The sequence below is a fragment of the Squalius cephalus genome (genome assembly GCF_949319135.1).
Source record: "Squalius cephalus genome assembly, chromosome: 17".
NCBI classification, from domain to species: domain Eukaryota; kingdom Metazoa; phylum Chordata; class Actinopteri; order Cypriniformes; family Leuciscidae; genus Squalius; species Squalius cephalus.
Window position 1 is genome coordinate 14,348,124 of NC_137138.1, and position 21,337 is coordinate 14,369,460.

General features: G+C 41.6%; 1 protein-coding gene across 1 annotated transcript; it reads left to right on the top strand.

The window, feature by feature from the left end:
• The first annotated feature begins 10,185 nt into the window (after positions 1 to 10,185).
• Positions 10,186 to 20,792, top strand: LOC307144721 (granzyme K-like). Its single transcript, XM_079847283.1, has 5 exons — positions 10,186 to 10,309; positions 10,416 to 10,560; positions 19,704 to 19,851; positions 19,945 to 20,205; positions 20,305 to 20,792. Exons 1-5 carry the CDS (start codon positions 10,246 to 10,248, stop codon positions 20,473 to 20,475), a joined length of 789 nt encoding a protein of 262 aa, XP_079703409.1. The 5' UTR covers positions 10,186 to 10,245; the 3' UTR covers positions 20,476 to 20,792.
• Positions 20,793 to 21,337: the final 545 nt, after the last annotated feature.

The following is a 21,337-nucleotide window of genomic DNA, read 5'->3' on the forward strand; positions in this document are numbered from 1 at the left end:
TGTTCGTAGCTTCACGCGCACTGACAGCTCGCTGCGTTTTTATAGAGCCTAGTGTCAATGGATTGGATGGCGTGCGCTTTTACGCAGCACAGACAGTGGTGATCCCTGTGATGCGGTGCTCTGGATGGTTCAATAGTGAATAGCTAAATTGTCTTTTGAGTAAAAAAATCAGTTACACAAATGCTTGTTTCTCTAGCAGTGGTTTTGTGTGCTGGTTCAAATTGGTATTATTTTCTAGTTGCATAAACGTAGCCATTTTTGAGACTGTGTTTTAGTCTGATCAACTGGCAGTTAATCAAGGGGTAATCAGTCTTACTTTTCTGATTCAAATTATACCAATCTACTTTGTTAATGTAAGTGACATAAAAAGTTATAACCAGTATGAAATATATTAGATGGCTAAGTCTAAGCAGTGTATACAGCATACATGTGTATACATGTTTTTGAAATTTTCAATACCATTTAAAAAAAAACAAAAAAAACAGCAGTTAGTAAAACAAGTGAATATAATTTTTTTAAACCACACTGGCATACGCTCAGGAAAGTGTAAAGAGGGATTGTATAGGACAAAATTAGGACAAAGGTATTTTTTTCATAATTGTCATAATAATGTAAGTTGTAATTTTTTGACATTGTAAATACAATTATTAAAAAAAAAAAAAGTATTTTTATTTATGACTATATCTAAATATCTGTTGACCAAAACAATGCTTTTTATATTTTTGATTATTTGTGAATTGTTGTTTTACAAATTTCTATTTCAATTTTTCAATTTCTTTAATAATAGAATATGCCAGATTGCCACTGTGACAACATGCCCCACTATGACAAAAAAAAAGTGTGTTGAAATGCAAACTTGCATTCCCCTGGTGAATATTGTGAAAATATGTGTGTTTTTTTTAAACCAAAAATTAAATAATTTGACTTTTACTGATTTACCCAGAGATATGTATATTTACTAAAATGTTACAGTTTACCACTAGCCCCTGTTTTTGTTTTTGAAATGATACCTTTTTTAGTGTGATATACACTCACCTAAAGTATTATTAGGAACACCTGTTCAATTTCTCATTAATGCAATTATCTAATCAACCAATCACATGGCAGTTGCTTCAATGCATTTAGGGGTGTGGTCCTGGTCAAGACAATCTCCTGAACTCCAAACTGAATGTCAGAATGGGAAAGAAAGGTGATTTAAGTAATTTTGAGCATGTTGTTGGTGCCAGACGGGCCGTTCTGAGTATTTCACAATCTGCTCAGTTACTGGGATTTTCACGCACAACCATTTCTAGGGTTTACAAAGAATGGTGTGAAAAGGGAAAAACATCTAGTATGCGGCAGTCCTGTGGGCGAAAATGCCTTGTTGATGCTAGAGGTCAGAGGAGAATGGGCCGACTGATTCAAGCTGATAGAAGAGCAACTTTGACTGAAATAACCACTCGTTACAACCGAGGTATGCAGCAAAGCATTTGTGAAGCCACAACACGCACAACCTTGATGCGGATGGGCTACAACAGCAGAAGACCCCACCGGGTACCACTCATCTCCACTACAAATAGGAAAAAGAGGCTACAATTTGCACGAGCTCACACAGTCCCCACAGTCACCAGATCTCAACCCAATAGAGCATCTTTGGGATGTGGTGGAACGGGAGCTTCGTGCCCTGGATGTGCATCCCACAAATCTCCATCAACTGCAAGATGCTATCCTATCAATATGGGCCAACATGTCTAAAGAATGCTTTCAGCACCTTGTTGAATCAATGCCACGTAGAATTAAGGCAGTTCTGAAGGCGAAAGGGGGTCAAACACAGTATTAGTATGGTGTTCCTAATAATCCTTTAGGTGAGTGTATAGTGGTCAGTTATCTTTTGATTGACAGGCTGAATGTTCTCACTCATTTTCACACCGTTTTTTAGTGTAATTTATTAATTTTGATTAAACACAATTTTTATATTCTTCATTAATGACATATTGATCAAATTTGCATTGACAGATGAGAGCCCAGGCTAGCCAAATCATACCACATTGACATGTTTTCTGTGACAGTTCTAGTTTATTAGCATCAGGCTCCTTTAAACGTTTTATCATGTTGCCTTCTGCTATCAAATGCTCGAGGGATGTTTCAGGTCAGCTGCTGTATCAGGTCAAATCTAATGAAGTGACCTCTGCCCCTCTCCAAATCCTCATTATCAGCTTGTGATGGTGCACGAAAACAGTTTAATGAAGCTCTGAGGTGCCTGTGGGATTTATGAGTTGATCTTGGAATGCAGTAAATGTGTTTGGTTTTGAAAAAGATTATTAATTTAAAACAAAATTTTACCTAACATTTTTTCTTTAAAAAAAAAAAACAGTCCTCAAGTAAAAAAATCTGTTTGAAGCTGCATATATTCCAAGGTCTAGATTTTAAAATGCTGACCTGAGATGTTCCACTGCAGGGTTTTTCGTAATCTCTCATTGCTTACCAGAGTCACTGTCTTTAGACATTTTGTGCTCTAGTAATGGGACTCCAACAGCTTTCTAACGGCAGCTTACCTAGCAAAACAGTTTCTTGGCAACCATGTTACGTCAACTATTGTCACAACTTCAAAGGTCAGTTTGAATCAGTCTCTTCCTAACATAGAACATGCTCAATTACTCGCTTTGGTTGCATGGCAGAGCTTGCCTTTTCAGGGTGTAGTTGCAAGTGAGATGTGTTTCTCCAGAAATTGTATAAAAGAAATTAAATTGGAACATGGCCCAATATTCTTCATTATATATTTATTTATCATAATAATATAATTAATGATATAATATAATATCATTTGTTATAAATATTTTTAGTATTTGGTTACGGGACACTTATGGCACCAATTAAAGCTCCACTGTAGTAGGCATTCACTTTTTTTCAGGCAGGTGCAGTAGTTTAGCAGCAAGGATGGTATTTCAGTTATGCATTTGAAATAGTCTTGTACTAGAGGTTTGTCAACGCATTCTCATCCTAGGGCGTCATATACTGACGCTTTTGACATTTCGTCTACATCGAACGCACATGGCACCCTTTAGCGTCAATATGACACGCACAGAGCTTTGTTCGGTTATGGGTAGGTTTAGGTCTGGGGTAGGGTTAGGTTAGACCGCTAGGAGGCGCCTTCTGGCCCATATCTATCTGCGTCTCATATTGACGCTAAAGGGTGCCATGTGCGATCGATGTAGACGAAATGTCAAAAGCGTCAGTATATGACGCCTTGGGATGAGTTCAGTCGTTGTCCTGCTTCTACCCTCAAACAAGGTCAGCTAAAACATTTCTTTTTCTACCCTGAATCTGGAAACTATATATCTGGAATAAGCGAAAGGTGGAAATAATATCTGACATAGCTAATTCTACCGACATCCAAAATCAATTCAAAATTGAGTCAAATGCTTATTATTAGGGGGGTTATTGACTCGAGCAGTACACAAACATTGCACTTGACAGGAATTCTATTAATCTGAGTGCATATGTATATGGCCAGCGATCAATCAATTAAGTCTCCACAGCAGCTGGGGTTTTTTTTTTTTTTGTGCTTATGTAAATAATTAATCAGACCTGGGAACATGGACATCTGAGGGTGGAGCACAACATTCTTGCTCCCTCAGAGCATTCCCTCTGTCCTTTTACTGTACACACAGTCCCAGTTCATGTTTTCAAAGTGGAACACAAGCCTATTTCTGTTGTGCTGTGGGTTCAAACCTAGGTCAGACATTTCAGGTGTGAGTCTTGGGAAGATTTCCTGATGTGACAATTCAAGAAAGACCAAAATAAACATCTATTGATGAATATTTCATTAAACATGACAAGCTCAGATGGAGTGAGAAAACAAAATTTCATGCTGCATGAATGACAGAGTGTTATGCTTAAAAATGCTTCAAATGCAATATCATGTTCACTTTTTTTTTTTTTTAATTAGCAGACTGCATGGAGGAAAATATGCATTAAATTAATTTTATGCATACAATTTCAGCTACCATATGTCAAACCAGCTGGTTCCAAGAAAAGTGTTGAAACTTTCCCATGTAGTCATGCACCTATTTATTTTTATTTTTTCTCTTCTGGGGGGCAACAGTCATGGTCCTCTTAGTGCCTTAGGCGAGATAAGACATGACCAAACAAAAAGATCTCAAAAGTTTCAAGTGATTTGACGATTTTAGACACTTTTTATGTACATGCAGATTTTTAAAAATTCACATGTTATGTTTTTGTCACATACAATTGTTCTGAATATTCCCTGTTCCACCTACAACAAAAAAAACCTTGCCGTTTTCAGTTCGACTTAACTTTGATTTCGTGCATTGCCTTAAGGAGTAGTTGGCTTTGTTTTTTTCTTTAGGCTGAGTGATGGATAAGTCACAAACGTGTAGCTGCTCCAGTCTGTGCCACATCTACTTTTTCATTTAGTCGATTGATTCACCATTCTGTCATTTTATTTCCCAAAGGAAACCTATTCCCAGTTGAAGCAAACAAGGTTTCTATTGGATCTACATTGGTGGGTACATATTAGCACTTGATCTCAGATTCTTTCCTTCTATTCTAGATTCTATCCATATTGGTTTTTGAATGTCTGCACAGCAAAAAAAACATCCTCATGAAATCATATTTTTTTCAAATTTGATTCAAAACCCATTTGGAGGTGGTTAGAAATTTGATTCCAATCAGATTTTTACAAAAACGTCTCAGTCTGGACACTCTGCCTGCTCAAATCGGATTTCAAATTTGCCTTTTGCGTCACTCTTAATGCCACACACAATGATAACATATATACCAGTTTCTCTTCTATCGCTGAGTTTTTGTTGTGCGACTCGACAGGGCGTTTATTTGGAGAGCAATATGATGCACTACCATTTTCCCTGCATCCATTTTGAAAGCCTTGTCACATGGGTGTTCCTATTGTTGCCAAATCAACCCATGCATATAGGTTGGTTAGCTTATGTCTGGAGGACACACAAATCTTATTTGATCACTTGTGATTTATAGTGTGGACAGTCTGCCTGAAAAGATCTGATTTGCCAGCAGTCTGAACGTATAGCTTATAACTATTTGTTCAACAGGTGAGTAAATCAGATAAACTCAGAATTTCTATGAAAATGTTTGCAGGTTTGACTAAAATTTATAAAAGAAGAAGTAATACATGCATAAAGAACTGTGAAAAATAAAAGTTAATAGAGGTGTTGTGGAAGTTGTTGCTGTGTCATTAACATTTCTCTCTTTCATTTCTAGAACAAAAAACAACTAATTTACTCTTTTTTCCCGTACTGTTTTATTTCTGAGTAAACATTTCCCCACATAGACAGAAATACTTAAAAAAAATTTCTCAGTGTTTTTTGTCCAGACATTTGAATCAACATTTGGTGCCTTTGACTTTCTTTGTGCGGATAAAAAACTGATGAAACATTCATTAAAATATTTTATTTTGTGTTCCACAGAAGGAAGAAAGTCATGGAGGTTTGGAACGACATGAGGGTGACAGAATTTCCATTTTTGTCTCAGGAGCTATGAAATGAAAACCTTTTTTTCTCTCTACTAATGTCAGATCACTGTCACTATAGGCCATTTTCTCAAGCATCCTTTTAAAAAAATCACTTTAGGTTCAGTAAATAATTATATAAACAAATAAACACACAAGTTCTTTTTGAGAGATCTCATGGAATAGCCTTTTAAGTAAAGGCTGTCATGCCAAAGACATGAATTAGATAAAGCCTCTCGGATTTTCACACCCATGAATAAATACGCTGAAGGTGCTTGGACTCTGTAATTATGCCTTCAAGCACAAGTATTCCTTGATGAAAATGATACATGGTTTGCCTCAAGGGCATTTATTTGAAGCTGCCTGTTATCCAGACTTACTCTGCCAAGACGTGTGCTAAAGGAGTGTGTCCATTCAATAAGATCTGAACAAGGAATCATGCTAACAACAGATCTTCCATTCTCAAGGATCTCTTTATGACTTCACGAGAGTTTATGAATGGAGAACTCACACAGACACATTTAAAAATAATGCTATATCTACTCAATAAAATTGTGGCAACAGATTACAAGCAATATTATTAATTAAATTCAACAACATGTGAGAATTTAGAAATGTATCCAATGAGCTCCTTACAAATCAACCATTCAAAATTAATGAACCACTCAAAATGCAGATAGCACACTACAGCGTTTGACATCTTTGAAGCATCAAGCTCCAAGAGGGTGTTTTAATACCTCAAACGTATACTTTGGAGGCCCGGATAATGGAGATTAAGTGCATACAGTAAGTCAAACCAAAGTGGAGACAAAACCGTTTGGGCCTGTAAGTACTTTTACCCCCTCTACAACTCGATTCCAGTGTCCAATGGGCTGTCACTTGTAAAGCTCCTTTTTTTGTTGTTGAAGCTCCTGTGCTGCTTACAATTACTGCCATCACAAGCCATTCAATTCCTGTCTGTTCTTCATTGTCCTGCAACATTAAACAGCAGTGAGATTCAAAACCTAAGAAATATTGATCAAAAGAGAAAATATGAAACTCAGTTTGTTTGAGCAGTGTTACAGAGACATATAAAGTCAATGAAATTATGGCCTCTTGGGGAAGTAACCAACAATAATTTTGATTTAAATTCACACATTTGGTATATTGAAATTAAGATAGCATATGTTGAATTCTTTGATGAGGTCTCCTGCATGCTCCACAAGGAATTCTATTTGTCATATGAACAGAACACTGCTCATAATAAAAGAAATAAAACATGAATTAATTAAATCTCCTCCTTGTAGAGGTTTCTTTAATTTAGTGGGGTAATATAGTGATACCTTGACATGTGTGCAGGAGAGCAGTCCACGTTTTAAAGGAACATGGACAATCCAAATGAAGACATGCCACTGAGGTTCCAGTGTTGTAATCTGTAATGTTGTAAGAGGTCACCCCTCGTTGCGTTATACTTACATACTTTAAAGCTCCACTTCATTGCAACTATTAAATAAGACACATGAGTACATATCACATTTTAACTGATATCAGAAAATAGCTATTATATACACATTTTAGAGTGGCCTTTTATTGTGGCCAGCCTAAGGCACACCTGTGCAATAATCATGCTGTCTAATCAGCATCTTGATATGCCACACCTGTGAGGTGGATGGATTATCTCGGCAAAGGAGAAGTGCTCACTAACACAGATTTAGACAGATTTGTGAACAGTATTTGAGAGAAATAGGCCTTTTGTGTACATAGAAAAAAGTCTTAGATCTTTGAGTTCAGCTCATGAAAAATGGGGGCAAAAACAAAAGTGTTGCGTTTATAATTTTGTTCGGTGTATATATATATATTTTTATTTTTATGTAAATCGTTTTTACAATGCTTAAATTTACTTCTAGTTTAAAGTATTGAATAATTTTTTAATATCCACTTCAGCCATTAATCGGTGTAAAACATGATTTCCCATACTTTATGAACAACACCCAAGTTCAAATGAACGGAGCCATCACAACATGTGGATATACAGTAGGACACAAATTAAGAATCCATTCAAGAATAAGCCATTCATTCATCAGTCCCTCATCTTCACTCAAAAAAATGGTTTTGTGGCACTGTTCTTTTTACCCAAATATTTTTTGTTAAAGTAACACACATATATTTCTTTTACCACCAAAACACTATTGTATTGCATTTAACTAACTTAACCTGTATAATTTTCCACTATACTTAATTGTCAATCGTTAAACGAATGTAAAGGGTTTGATTTTGCGATTAAAAAAAATGATTTCCAACCTATTGGATGAAGACGACGTGCAAAGAAGGTGGCAAGGTCAGAGAAAATATAAAGTTAATCTAAAGGCAAAGTCTTTCATTTCTGTTAGTATTTAAGAAAGTCTGTACTGGAATGCTTTTAATATATCATCTGGGCAACACACTTTAGAAATCTGAAAGGCATTCATTGATTGTTAGCTTTCTCAACACGCAACCACATGGGAATTCTAGGAAAATCAAGTTCAAGGAAAACAATTAACAGTCAAAGGTCTATAGCGGGTGTTAATCAAGATCAATTCTGTTTCCATGAGATCAGAGTCCTATCATTTGGCTCTAATAACCTTTCATCAGATGAAAGTTTTTGCAGCTTTTGAAATCCATCACATCCGATGATGCCTTTGTAATAACTGTTGCCAGCAGAAACTTTATGACAGATGGGTAATGTGGCCTGAATAATGTTGACAGCCCCTGAGGATCTCCTGTTAGTTTGGAGTTTTAATCATATCCACTATTGCTAGGAGCTTGTTAAATTGAACAGTCTTGTTCCTGTGTTGATAGGATTGGGGCAGGTGTTGCCTAATGGTTTGAGAGTCAGACTGGTAACCTCAAGGTTGTGAGTTCTATCTCAATACCGGCAAGAAATGACTGAGGTGCCCTTGAGCAAGGCACCAATCACAAATGGCTGTCCACTCCTCTGTGTGTGTGTCCAGTTTGCAGTGAGTGTGTGTTCTCTACTCACTGCTCCTATTGTGTGTGCACTATCTTGGATGGGTTAATGCAGAGGACAAATTCCAAGTATGGGTTACCATACTTTGCCTTCACAAACACTTTCACTTTTCACTTTATATACAACATCCCCAAAAATAATGATAAACTCTAATTAAGATGTATTGATGTTTACATGTCTGTGTAATGTCACACATCAACTGAATTAACTGAAATTTACTCTTTTTTTGTACAATAATTTTACTTTTCTTATACAATCTACAAGCAGTCTAACCATCTGTAGTTTGATTTCCAACCTTTTTAGTGCAACCCAAATATACATAAAAAAAGAAAATGGGAAAATGTAAACCTCAAATTCTTTTCCATGGTCTTTTTGTTTGTCATGGTGGTATTTTGATGCATATTTTGCTCTTTATTGTGATCATCAGCAGATGTTCAAAAGGTGTTCATAAATGGTCGCACATCTGGGCAGCATCGTCTAGAAGAATGTGCCAGTGTGTGTTTGTTCCCAAGACCACAACATTTTAAAAACATGAAAATATGTGTTTCGTTTCCTGTGCTAAAAAAAGCTTAAATTTCCCAAAGTTCCACTTCAGGAGTTATGTATTGTTTTTTCTTCTTTAATGTATCTGTATTATAATCTAAATTATTGCATTATGATATTATAATGATAATGTGAACATCAATGATAGTTAACCACAGCACAGTTTGTTTGTTTCTGTCGTCTTGAAATTCTTCACAACATCAGTTTTTCCAAAAGCTCTGTATTTGTAAATGTCAAGTTAAAATATTCTCATTTGCAAGTAGCCTAACTCATTTTATAAAACAGTTTCATTTTCCCTCCCAAGATCTGTTATTTTCTCTCCTTGACATGAGGTTAAATAAAAACCTCTGGGTCTTCATTTGATTCTCCAGCTGTGATTCACACTTCTATAAGGTTGGCGCATCAGGAGACTGCAGCCTTGTGTTTTACTTTGAAGCTTCTGCTTTGCTTCTAAAGGTGTGAAAAAACGTTAGTCATTTTAGCTTCACATCAATCTTTCAGTGAGGACTACATGTACCCTGATGAGACTTTTACTTTCAAGACTCATGTCTGACCTCATGTCACAAAGAACCCCTCTCAGACTTATTTTAATAGGGGAGGAATACAAAAGAATGTAAAAATACTGTATCTGTTTACTCGAAATGGTGCCATAGTTGGACTCTTGCGTTTGATCATTGATTAATGCAGAAAATACGAGCTTGTGTTATAGTTTGTTAAATACAATACCTTACTAAATAAGTCTTTAGGGATCCAAACAGTTGCTGTTCATAGATTGTCCCATAGAGTTTTGTAAAGGCCTTTCTGACAATGTAAATACTATAGGGTATGGGTTCAAATTATTTTCTGTTGTTTTATTTTTATTTACAGTCGGTAGAGCTTGACTCTCTTTAAAGCGCTTTTATTTTTTTAAGTTCTGCTCTCTCATGTAACAGCATTCACAGAAAGTGTTATGACAGTAGATTATAAGGTATTGTTTAATAAGTGCATTTATCTGTTGGTTTTGGATTCTTCAAACAGAGATTAACTAAATGTCAACTTGTTAAAATTTGCAAAAACAGATGCATCACATTGCATGCAAACACTCCCACATATGCACACCTTTTGATTCTGCTCTGACCACAAAGCAACCAAACCGTGCATTGAAAAACTGTTATTTCCTCATTGCTCTCACACTTGACATTGTTGGATGTCTGAGGCAACACATTGACTTTTGGCTGAGAGAACGGTCGACAAGATGGATGTTTGCAGATATTTGGTTTTGTATCACTTCCTGGCGTTCACCTTTTTCAAAGTGGCAGGTAATGGTTATTTATCTGTCACAGAGTTTGATTAGAAAGTTTACAAAACAAAATCATCTGTTGGTTTTTGTTAAATCTGAAAATGCATTTAAAAACTCCATTCCAGCTTGCTCTGAGGTGTCCATAATTGGGGGCAAAGTTGTCAAAAAACTTCAGCCGTGGATGGTGTCCATTCAGAAGGAAAAGACCCATGTGTGTGGGGGAATCCTCATTCAAAACCAATGGGTTTTAACTGCAGCGTATTGCGAAGAGTAAGGCAACCACTTTGAGCATACAAATGAACTTGCAAAATCTATGTGAAGCTTAATATAATCTTTCTGTTTCCCCTCATTCTTATAATAAAATAATTGTCCAAATTAAAGATACAATTATTATTTAAAGAATGTTTATTCATTTATTTATCGTTTTAAATTTGTAATTTTTTTCCATTTATTGATCTATTTGGTCACACTTAAGTACACTTACATAAAATGTTAGGTACAATGTACTTATTGTGTTCCTGTTGTATTTCAAAACACTTTTGCTGCTATTGAGGTGGGATACAGGATTAGGGACAGGTTTCATGATATGGTTAGGTTTAAGGGTGAGTTAATAAGTAAGGAAATAAGAAATTAATTACAGCTATAATTAAATGCAGGTGTAACCTTTGGCTGGGGTACTACGAATTAAAAGAGCCAAACTAGGGGATATTACCACCCAGGAAAAATAAGTATCGATACCAAATAAGTGTGTACTAAATGGTCACAATAATATGAAGGACCCTGCCGATTCATTTTTGGACTGAAAGACAGAGACATGACTTCTTTAAACAGTATAAATATTTATTTCACAAAAATTGTCTTTGTTCCAATAGAAAAAATCTAAAATAAATAACTTAAGAGTTTACCAATTAAATACCCACATAGTAAATAGATACCATAATAAATCCAGCTTTAACAGGAGGGAACAGTTTTACTTTATTTTGATGCATGGTCTCTTTAACAAATTCTGTTGACTAAGTAATGTTGTGCCTACATGTCTACTAACTCTCATTGGTGTGTTAGTAGAGTGTTAGTAGACTGGTAGGGTTAGAATAGGTTGACATGTAGTTGCAAAGTTACTTATAGTTAGTAGAATGTCTGGGACCATCATAATAAAGAGTTAGATATTAAAGGGTTAGTTCACCCAAAAATGAAAATTCTGTCAGTAATTACTCACCCTCATGTTGTTCCAACCGCGTAAGACCTTCGTTCATCTTCGGAACACAAATTAAGATATTTTTGATGAAATCTGAGCTATGTCTCACTCCTCCATAGGCTGCTATGTGACCGAAACTTGCTGGCCCAGAAAAGTCATCAAAGAGATCGTTAATATAGTCCAAGTGACTCCAGTGGCTCAATCTTAAGTATATCAAGCGACGAGAATACTTTTTGTGCGCAAAAACAAACAAAAATAATGACTTTATTCCACTTTTCATTTCCTTCTCTCTGGGCCTCTAGTTGGTTCGCATAGTCTTTTTGCGCAGCACGTCTGTGTTCACGTCACCACGTAGGCTCACTATTGGCCGACGCCGGTCATGTGTGTGATGCGTGATGACGTGCAACACAGACGCGCAGCGCAAAAACACTACGAGGCCCAGAGAGAAGGAAATGAAAAGTGGAATAAAGTCGTTATTTTTGTTTGTTTTTGCGCACAAAAAGTATTCTCGTCGCTTGATATACTTAAGATTGAGCCACTGGAGTCACTTGGACTATATTAACGATCTCTTTAATAACTTTTCTGGGCCAGCAAGTTTCGGTCACATAGCAGCCTATGGAGGAGTGATCCAGCACTCAGATTTCATCAAAAAATATCTTAATTTGTGTTCCGAAGATGAACGAAGGTCTTACGCGGTTGGAACAACATGAGGGTGAGTAATTACTGACAGAATTTTCATTTTTGGGTGAACTAACCCTTTAAGCAGACTGTCTAATTCTAATGAGAGTTAGTTGACATGTAGTTGCAAAGTTGCTTATATCAACAGAATGTTCAAAAGTGACCATCAGTGTTGCCAGATTGGAAATGTCCAAGTATCGTATATCGGTTCTGATTCGGGAGTTTAGATAAAAGCCCGCCCGCACTTACAATTGATTGGTTGGGTCCTTACATGCGCTTCGTGAGGCACACTAGCACACACACGCAAGGTCTCTCGCTCCCTCTCTCTACACGTTCTTCCCCCGGTAGACGTAGAATCCACAGCTAGATCAATGAGAAGCCCTATTACAACGACCATCATTTGAAGTGTCACACAGTCTGAAATTATCGTACATTATAGGATTTTTTCCATTATTGATCGTACATCGTACAGAGGTCAAAATTATCGTACAAATACGATAATTATCGTACATCTGGCCATCAAAATTATCTGTGCAAACAAACTCTTAAAGGGATAGAAAGTTACCCCATGATTTACTCACCCTCAAGCCATCCTAGGTGTATATGACTTTCTATGACATGTAGTCCTTTTTGTGACAATCGGAATGCCGGAAAAATACAACTCCATTAAAAGATGTATTTGCTCTTAAAAAATAAATATTAGGGACATTTGACCAGTCACAGTTCCCTTACGAGAACGTTCTCTCGTACTGCGTTGCAAACGCTTATGGGAAAACTCCTTTTCTCGAGAATATTGAAGCCTTTATTTTAAAACGCATTTGCTACAGCACAGGCGAGAGCATCAGACCCACGTGAGTGAGCTGATAGGCTGTGCTGTGGGCAACTGCACGAACCAATGGCGGATAGACAGAAGCGCGCGAGCCAATCAGGGCGCTTGGCGCTCTGTCACTGTCAAGCGCGCGAAACTACACGTGACCATAACATATAAATACAGATAGAATCCGCCATTTGACAGATTTAATCTCCTTCAGCTCGACTCACCTCGTCGCTGATTTTCTCCGGTCGTAAGAAGCCCTCGTCGTGGAAAAGCCGTCCAGCGGAACAGCTTCGCATCCCGGCATCTCGCCAGCTGAGCGTTTCCCTGTGGCATCCGACGAAAAATTATATCCTTTTCATTGCATATTTATCTAAAAGAGCAAACCGCTGTTTTCACAGCGCGGCATAATGCCTCTCTCCATCTGTGAGAGCTGCGGGGTCTCCCTGCATGCATCCGACGGACACACCCAGTGTGCGGCCTGCCTCGGCCCTGAGCACGCCGAGGCAGCGCTCATGAAAGGCGGCTGCCAATTCTGCGACGGGATGCCTGTCTCCGTTCTCCGTTCAAGGCTGTCTTCGACGGTGACCGATTCCGCCCACCTTCCGTCTTCGGCGCCCCACGAGCCCCGTAGGAAGAAGCGGCGCGATCAGAGGCGTCCTGAGCGCGGTGAGTTTAGCGAGTGCACGCCGGGCCTTTCTCCTCGTGCCTCGCCCACGCCTTCTTCGCCTGTCCTGTTCTCTCGGAGCGAGCAGCGCCCCTCGTCTGAAGCGGCTGGACTCGTCTCTTTCGGCGCATCTCCGGATGACGTCGATGACGCACTTTCTATGGCGGCATCTGAGAGCGAGGATTGGTCGGGCTCCGCGGACCCCGCCCCCCCCTCTCAGCTAGAGTTTTCTGATACTCGAGCGAGCATTGACGCCGAACTTCTCCGTGTCATGTCTCGCGCTGTTGACGAGTTGGGACTCGATTGGCTTTCTCCAGCTGAGCCCGCCAGAAGCCGCCTCGATGAATGGTACCTGCCGGGGCGCCAGCAGGCCCCTCGTCAGCGCGCCGCTCCATTTATGCCTGAGGTTCACGAAGAGCTCACAAAATGCTGGCGCGCGCCCTTTTCAGCGCGAACGCGCTCATCTGCCTCTTCTACGCTCTCCACTGTTGACGGCGCTGAAGAGAAAGGATATGTGTCCCTCCCCCCACTGGAGGAAGCGGTCGCTGCACACTTATGCCCCCCCACTGCAGGTAGTTGGAGGTCTAAGACGGTGCACCCTTCTAAGCCGTGCAGAACTACTTCGGCCATTGCCAGCCGCGCATACGCTGCCGCCGGTCAAGCCGCCTCTGCACTTCACGCCATGGCGACGCTTCAAGCCTTCCAGGCCAAACTTCTCCGTTCCATGGATGAGTCAGGCCCGGACCCAGACACATTTAAAGACCTCAGGAGTGCCACGGATCTGGCACTGAGGGCCACGAAGACCACCGCTCAAGCCCTGGGCCGCAATATGGCCAGCCTAGTGGTAATGGAGCGCCACCTCTGGCTAAACTTAACCGAGATCAGGGACGCGGATAAATCTGCCTTCCTCGACTCGCCCGTCACAGCCTCAGGTCTCTTCGGCCCATCTGTCAGCGGCTTCGCCGATCGCTTCACTGAAGCTCAGAAGGCTTCCAGCGCCATGAGACACTTTCTACCAAAGCGCTCCAGCTCAGTCCAACGGCGCCCCAAGAGCACGCCGCGACCTGAGAAAGTGGTGTCCCAGGTCCTCCAGCCCCGCCCAGCGGCTGAGACCAGTAAGCACATGAAGCCAGCGAAACGGTTCCCGTTCCCTAAGCGCCAGGGCCCGCGGCCGAAGCTGACGCTCGATCACGAGCCCAAGAAGCCGTCCTAACCGGCACAAAGAGGGGTCACTGTCCCGCTGCGGCCGGACCAGCCCCAAAAATCGCTCGACTACTGCTCACGGCTCCCTCTTCAGTTCAGGCGGCTGCAGCAGTTCTAAATGCAGTTCATGGGCCCGTCACATGTCACGCACCCCTGCAAACAAACGCTGTTTTAACAGCGACCCACACAAAGCACAAATCGAGCATAATTTCTCACATGCATACATGTCAGTCCGAGCCCCCCACTCTGGGTGTTCCAGATATGATAATGCCTCTAGCTCTGCGGGCTCTAGCTTGGCAAGCTATCCCCGGAGTTTCAGTATGGGTGATGAACATCATAAAGCATGGTTACTCGCTTCAGTTCGCCCGCAGACCACCGCGTTTTCGCGCGGTTATACAAACCACGGTAAGGGGCACATTGAGTCATGTCCTCCGCACCGAAGTGTTAAGTCTGCTGGCGAAAGGGGCCATCGAGAAGATCCCCCCTTCTCTGAGCGAGTCAGGTTTTTACAGCCGATACTTTCTTGTTCCAAAGAAAGACGGCGGCCTGAGACCCATTTTAGATCTCAGACATCTGAACAAGGCTCTCATGTCACGGCCGTTCAGAATGCTCACGACCAGACATATCCTGGCGCAGATTCGCCCAGGCGACTGGTTTTTCTCAGTAGATCTGAAAGACGCTTACTTTCACATTCAAGTGAACCCCCACCACAGGCCATTCTTGAGATTCGCCTTCGAGGGGCAGACATACCAGTACACAGTTCTTCCATTTGGACTGGCACTAGCGCCTCGTACATTCACGAAGTGCATGGATGCAGCTCTCTCCCCCCTGAGACAGCGGGGAATGCGCATCCTAAACTACCTCGACGACTGGCTCATACTGACCCAGTCAGAGGCGGAGTCACATACTCACAAAGCCTGGCTCCTCAGCCATCTAGAATGTCTAGGGCTCAGGGTCAATGTTGCAAAGAGTGTTCTGTTGCCCAGCCAACGTATCACGTTCCTGGGAACAGTTCTCGACTCCGTACTTATGAGAGCATGGCCCACACCGGCCCGTGCTCTAACGATTCAGCAGCTCACGGCATCGTTCATAGAGGGCTCTCTTGTACCCCTCAGAACGTTTCAGAGGATCCTTGGCCTGATGGCCTCTGCATCATCAGTACTCCAACTAGGCCTACTGCGTATGCGTCCTCTTCAGCTGTGGCTGGCTCCTCTGGTGCCACCCCATGCCTGGCATTCAGGCCACTTGATTATCAAGGTGGACCAGCGCTGTGTTCAAGCCCTGGCCCCTTGGAAAAACGCCAGCTGGTACCAGCAGGGCGTAAGCATGGGGGTAGTTTCAGAGAGGAGGATGATTTCAACAGACGCCTCCAACTCCGGTTGGGGAGCTCTGTACGAGGGCAGGCCTGCCTCCGGCCTCTGGTCGAGCTCGGAGAAACGCCTACACATAAACTGCCTCGAAATGAGAGCAGTTTTTCTAGCCCTAAAAACATTCCTCCCATACCTGGCGGGACACCACGTGTTGGTACGGACGGACAACATGTCGGTGGTCTCTTACATAAATCGCCAGGGCGGCCTCAGGTCCCGCAACCTGTTTGCCATAGCCTCACAGCTCTTGCTATGGGCTCACACCAATCTGCGCTCGCTCAGGGCAGCTCACGTGCCAGGCACGTTGAATACAGGAGCAGACATGCTCTCTCGGGGCAGAGTTCCCCCAGAGGAATGGTCTCTCCACCCTCAGACAGTTCTCCTACTCTGGGAGGTCTTCGGGAAGGCAGAAGTAGATCTTTTCGCCTCAGAAGACAACTGTCAATGCCCAATCTTTTTCTCAAAGAGCAGGGATGCGTTGGCCCACGACTGGCCCAACCTTCCTCTCTATGCGTTCCCCCCGGTCTCGATGCTCCCTCAGGTCATCGAACGGATCAGGAACACGAAAAGCGCAGTGCTATTAGTAGCTCCTCTCTGGCGGACCCAGGTTTGGTTCCCAGAGTTGATGCAGCTGTCTGTAGCAGACCCGTGGCCAATCCCAGTGAGGCGCGACCTCCTGACTCAGGCCAACAGGACAATCTGGCATCCCCGTCCCGACTTATGGGCCCTACATGTATGGCCACTCAACGGGTACCCCAGAACCTCCCAGAGGGCGTCCTGAATACTATAAAGGAAGCTAGAGCTCCGTCTACCAGACGCCTCTATCTCAGTAAATGGTCAGTGTTTTCCAGCTGGTGTTTAGCTCGAGACCTCGACCCATACACTTGTGAAGTACCAAGAGTACTGTCTTTTCTACAGGAGATGTTGGACGCGGGTCGCTCCCCCTCCACTCTCAAAGTGTACGTGGCAGCCATTGCTGCTTTTCACGTATTGGAAGCCGGGGCCTCCTTAGGAAAAAGCGACCTTATAGTTCGCTTCCTCAGGGGCGCCAGGAGGCTTAACCCGCCTCGGCCACCGTCTGTTCCGGCCTGGGACCTCTCCTTGGTCCTGCGGGCTCTTAAGGGACCTCCCTTTGAACCACTTCAGTCAGCTGATCCTAAGTCTCTCTCTCTGAAAACCGCCCTGCTTCTAGCACTGGCGTCAGTAAAGAGAATAGGGGATTTACAGGCGCTGTCTACCAGCGCTTCCTGTCTGGAGTTTGGTCCTAATGACTCCAAGGTCATTCTTAGGCCAAGACATGGATATGTTCCTAAGGTGCTCTCAACTCCGTTCAGAGCCCAGGTTATTTCTCTGTCAGCTCTCCCCTCCTCCGAGGAGGATAGCGATTCTCTCATGCTTTGCCCAGTCAGAGCTTTGAGAATTTATCTGGAGCGTTCGGCCTCTTTCAGACAGTCTGAACAGCTCTTTGTGTGTTTCGGGGGCCGATCCAAGGGCCTCCCGGTCACTAAAACCACACTGTCCAGATGGATAGTTGACGCCATTGCCCTGGCTTACACCTCACTGGGCCTCTCTTGTCCCATAGGTGTTAGAGCTCATTCCACGAGAGGTGTTGCCTCTTCGTGGGCTTGGTCAAGTGGTATTCCCATTGAAGACATTTGTGCGGCGGCCGGCTGGTCCGCTCCGTCCACATTTGTGAGATTCTATAATCTGGATGTCCCTGCTCTGCAGACATGCGTTCTTTCTGTCTAGACTCTGGCTCTGTGGATCCAGACTAGTTTTGAACCATGGTCACTTGGGTATTCCCATCTATAGCATATGTGCGGCGGCCGGATATCCGCTCCGTCCACATTGTTGAATTATAGCTTTAATGCCCTTGCTTTGTAGCTACAGTTCTTCTGTCTAGACACTGGCTCTGTGACCCAGTCTAGTTGATATTGAACACACGGTTTTCACCTTGTGGACTAAGTGACTGGCTTTGGCCAGATCCGATGAATTATAACTTTAATGTCCCTGCTTTGCAGTTACAGTCTTTTCAGTCTAGACTCTGGCTCTGCGGACCCAGACTAGTTTGATATTAAACACACGGCTATCACCTTGTGGGTTAAATGACTGGCTCTGGCCAGTCTTTATTACGGATAATTGATGGGCCCGATGTTCGGTCTCTTTTTATCCTGGCTATTCTGTACTTCCCGGAACTCTGGTGAGTCAGAGCGGCCAAAAGATTAATAGCACGGCGTTTTAAATGGAAACGTTCCCATAAGCGTTTGCAACGCAGTACGAGAGAACGTTCTCGTAAGGGAACGTACTGGTTACTTTCGTAACCTCGGTTCCCTTAGAGATAAGGGAACGAGTACTGCGTTGCCTTGCCGTGCTATTTTTCTTATGGCAGGTTTGTCGCTTCAGTCGATTATACCTGTCAAATGGCGGATTCTATCTGTATTTATATGTTATGGTCACGTGTAGTTTCGCGCGCTTGACAGTGACAGAGCGCCAAGCGCCCTGATTGGCTCGCGCGCTTCTGTCTATCCGCCATTGGTTCGTGCAGTTGCCCACAGCACAGCCTATCAGCTCACTCACGTGGGTCTGATGCTCTCGCCTGTGCTGTAGCAAATGCGTTTTAAAATAAAGGCTTCAATATTCTCGAGAAAAGGAGTTTTCCCATAAGCGTTTGCAACGCAGTACTCGTTCCCTTATCTCTAAGGGAACCGAGGTTACGAAAGTAACCAGTACGTTATTCACAATAAGCGCATTGTATCAGAGAACTAATATAAATGTTAGTACAAGTGTAACCATTTATTTAATGCAAGCATATATATAGTAGCAGGGCTTGGGGAAAAAGGAGAGCAAACACATAAGTTGTTAACCCACAGGGTGCGTTATATTTCTTGTGCAATAGTTTGGATTGAAGGAGTATTGGTGCTCTTGTGCTTCTGTTTTGAGAGTGCTGGAGAAAGTGGAGTGAAGACTGCAAACGTCAGCCAGACAGCAGGGAATTAGCTTGACCAACAGAGAGTTCTATCAAGGCTTAGATTCCTTCTCATTAATCACTCTCTGTAAGAGAAACGAGTAAACAGACATTAGTGAATGTGTGGTAGATCAAAAACTCAACTGGTTTTTCTTCACTGGTGTTTATATGGCCCCAGTGATGAGTTGGTCGATGGCCGTCAGGTGCGTGCGTTGATTGCTGGTCAGCTGCTCTGTATGTGTTGCCAGGGGCGACTGATGTCGGGATGAAGAGAGATAGCTGTCAGGTGTGTGCGTTGATTGCTGGTCAGCTGCTCCGTGTGTGTTGCAAGGGGCGATGATGCTGCGACTGCGAGGATGGTAGTCCGTCACAAGATATATATATTTTTTTTTTTTTTTGCTAATTCATTTGACCAGGACACATATCCCAGTTTTGTATGCTAATCCAGCCAGCATCCCTCAATTTCTTAGTTTAAGGTTCTCACTGTAAAGTATCTGCACATCTAAGTCAGTTTTCTATTTCAGAAAACCCATTTCATCTGTGACAGTTCTCATAGGATCTCTGTCTCTGAGTACTCCGAGTAAAGGCTCTCAGCGTGTTAGCATCCACAGTTATACAAAACCTAAAACATTCAATAAAAGGACTGGACAAGATGACATCATGCTGATTAGGGTAAGGATGAATTGAAAGTGGTTGTTGTTTAGACACGATGACCGTATGATGTTTTTCACAGTATGCATTTGAGTATTGATTTTTCTTCTGCAGCTAAACAAAACAGTGAAAGCAAAGCCCAAAAAAATCCCTAAAAAGGAAAAAGATGTTCCATCTGGAACAAAATGTGTTGTGACAGGTTGGGGAACTACTAATTTTAATGACAAGGAACCTTCTGATAAACTGCAAATGTTAGAGGTGACAGTTGTGGACAGACATCAGTGTAACCTCTTCTACGAGAGCGATCCTGTGATCACCAAAGATATGATGTGTGCAGCAGCAGGAAACAAGCAGGAAAAGAGAGGCACCTGTTCGGTATGTCATATTGTTGTCTTTGATTTATGGCTGTTGCAGGCTCTTTGAAATCATCCCTTTACCTGTCTGAAGGAAAAATAACCTTTTTTTCTTTTTCAGGGAGATTCCGGTGGACCTCTGGAATGTAAGAAAAACATAGTTGGATTGGTATCACGGTCGAGAGGATGTGGTAATCCCGAGAAACCAACTGTGTACACATTTCTCTCCAAAAGACATATCTCCTGGATCAATGGCATACTGAAAAAGCAACTCAACAGCACAACATTTTAAGAACCTAATGATTTCCAGCATATATACTGTTGTTTGTTCAGATTACTGTAACTTTAAAATGTTATGCTTTTGGAATTGGGGTTAATATATACTTTTTTTTTTACAGAGCTAAGTTAAAATCCTGTAAATGTATCTGATATGCATTAATTACATGAAGAATTCCCGCTGTACTTTGTTATTGATGGACACAAACATGGTTAAACAAACATTGGAAGATGATCTATTGTTTGGTGAAATATGAAATGCATCATATTCCTTTTTGTGATTTGTTTGCAAAACTAAGCTAAAATAAATTTTATCCTCAATTTAATGATTACATTTTCTAAACTCCACTAGTTAATGACTGCGGATTTGTTTAATTATAATGGATTCTGTCTTGTTTTTCTTCCGTTACATTGAACACATTTCACATTAACACCAAAGTGCATCAAGTAAACTCCCATTGCTTTATGATATTCTTTGTATTCAAAACACATTCAGACACTTCCTCTAAATAATTTAAAGTCTCAAACTAATTGATACCAACTGGTGAGGACACACAACAAATCTCATTCAAAGTCCAGGACAGAAGTGTACACTGGGGCTGCATCCGAAATAATATACTCTATTGAGTAGGTATTATTTTGAATAAGTAGGCTACTTACTTTGCGAGCGCTAAAACAAAGTATTCTATGCATGAATGTGTGTATAAAATTCAGATGTACTACATAAGAGGTGAAATGTATTCTGATAATTTGTTTATCATCAGAGACAACACCTATACATATTAACATTTAAAACAATCATAGACATATTTATAAATAAAAAAAACAGATCAGACAACAAATGCGAGAGCATGGATAACAAATCAATGGCTCATTTC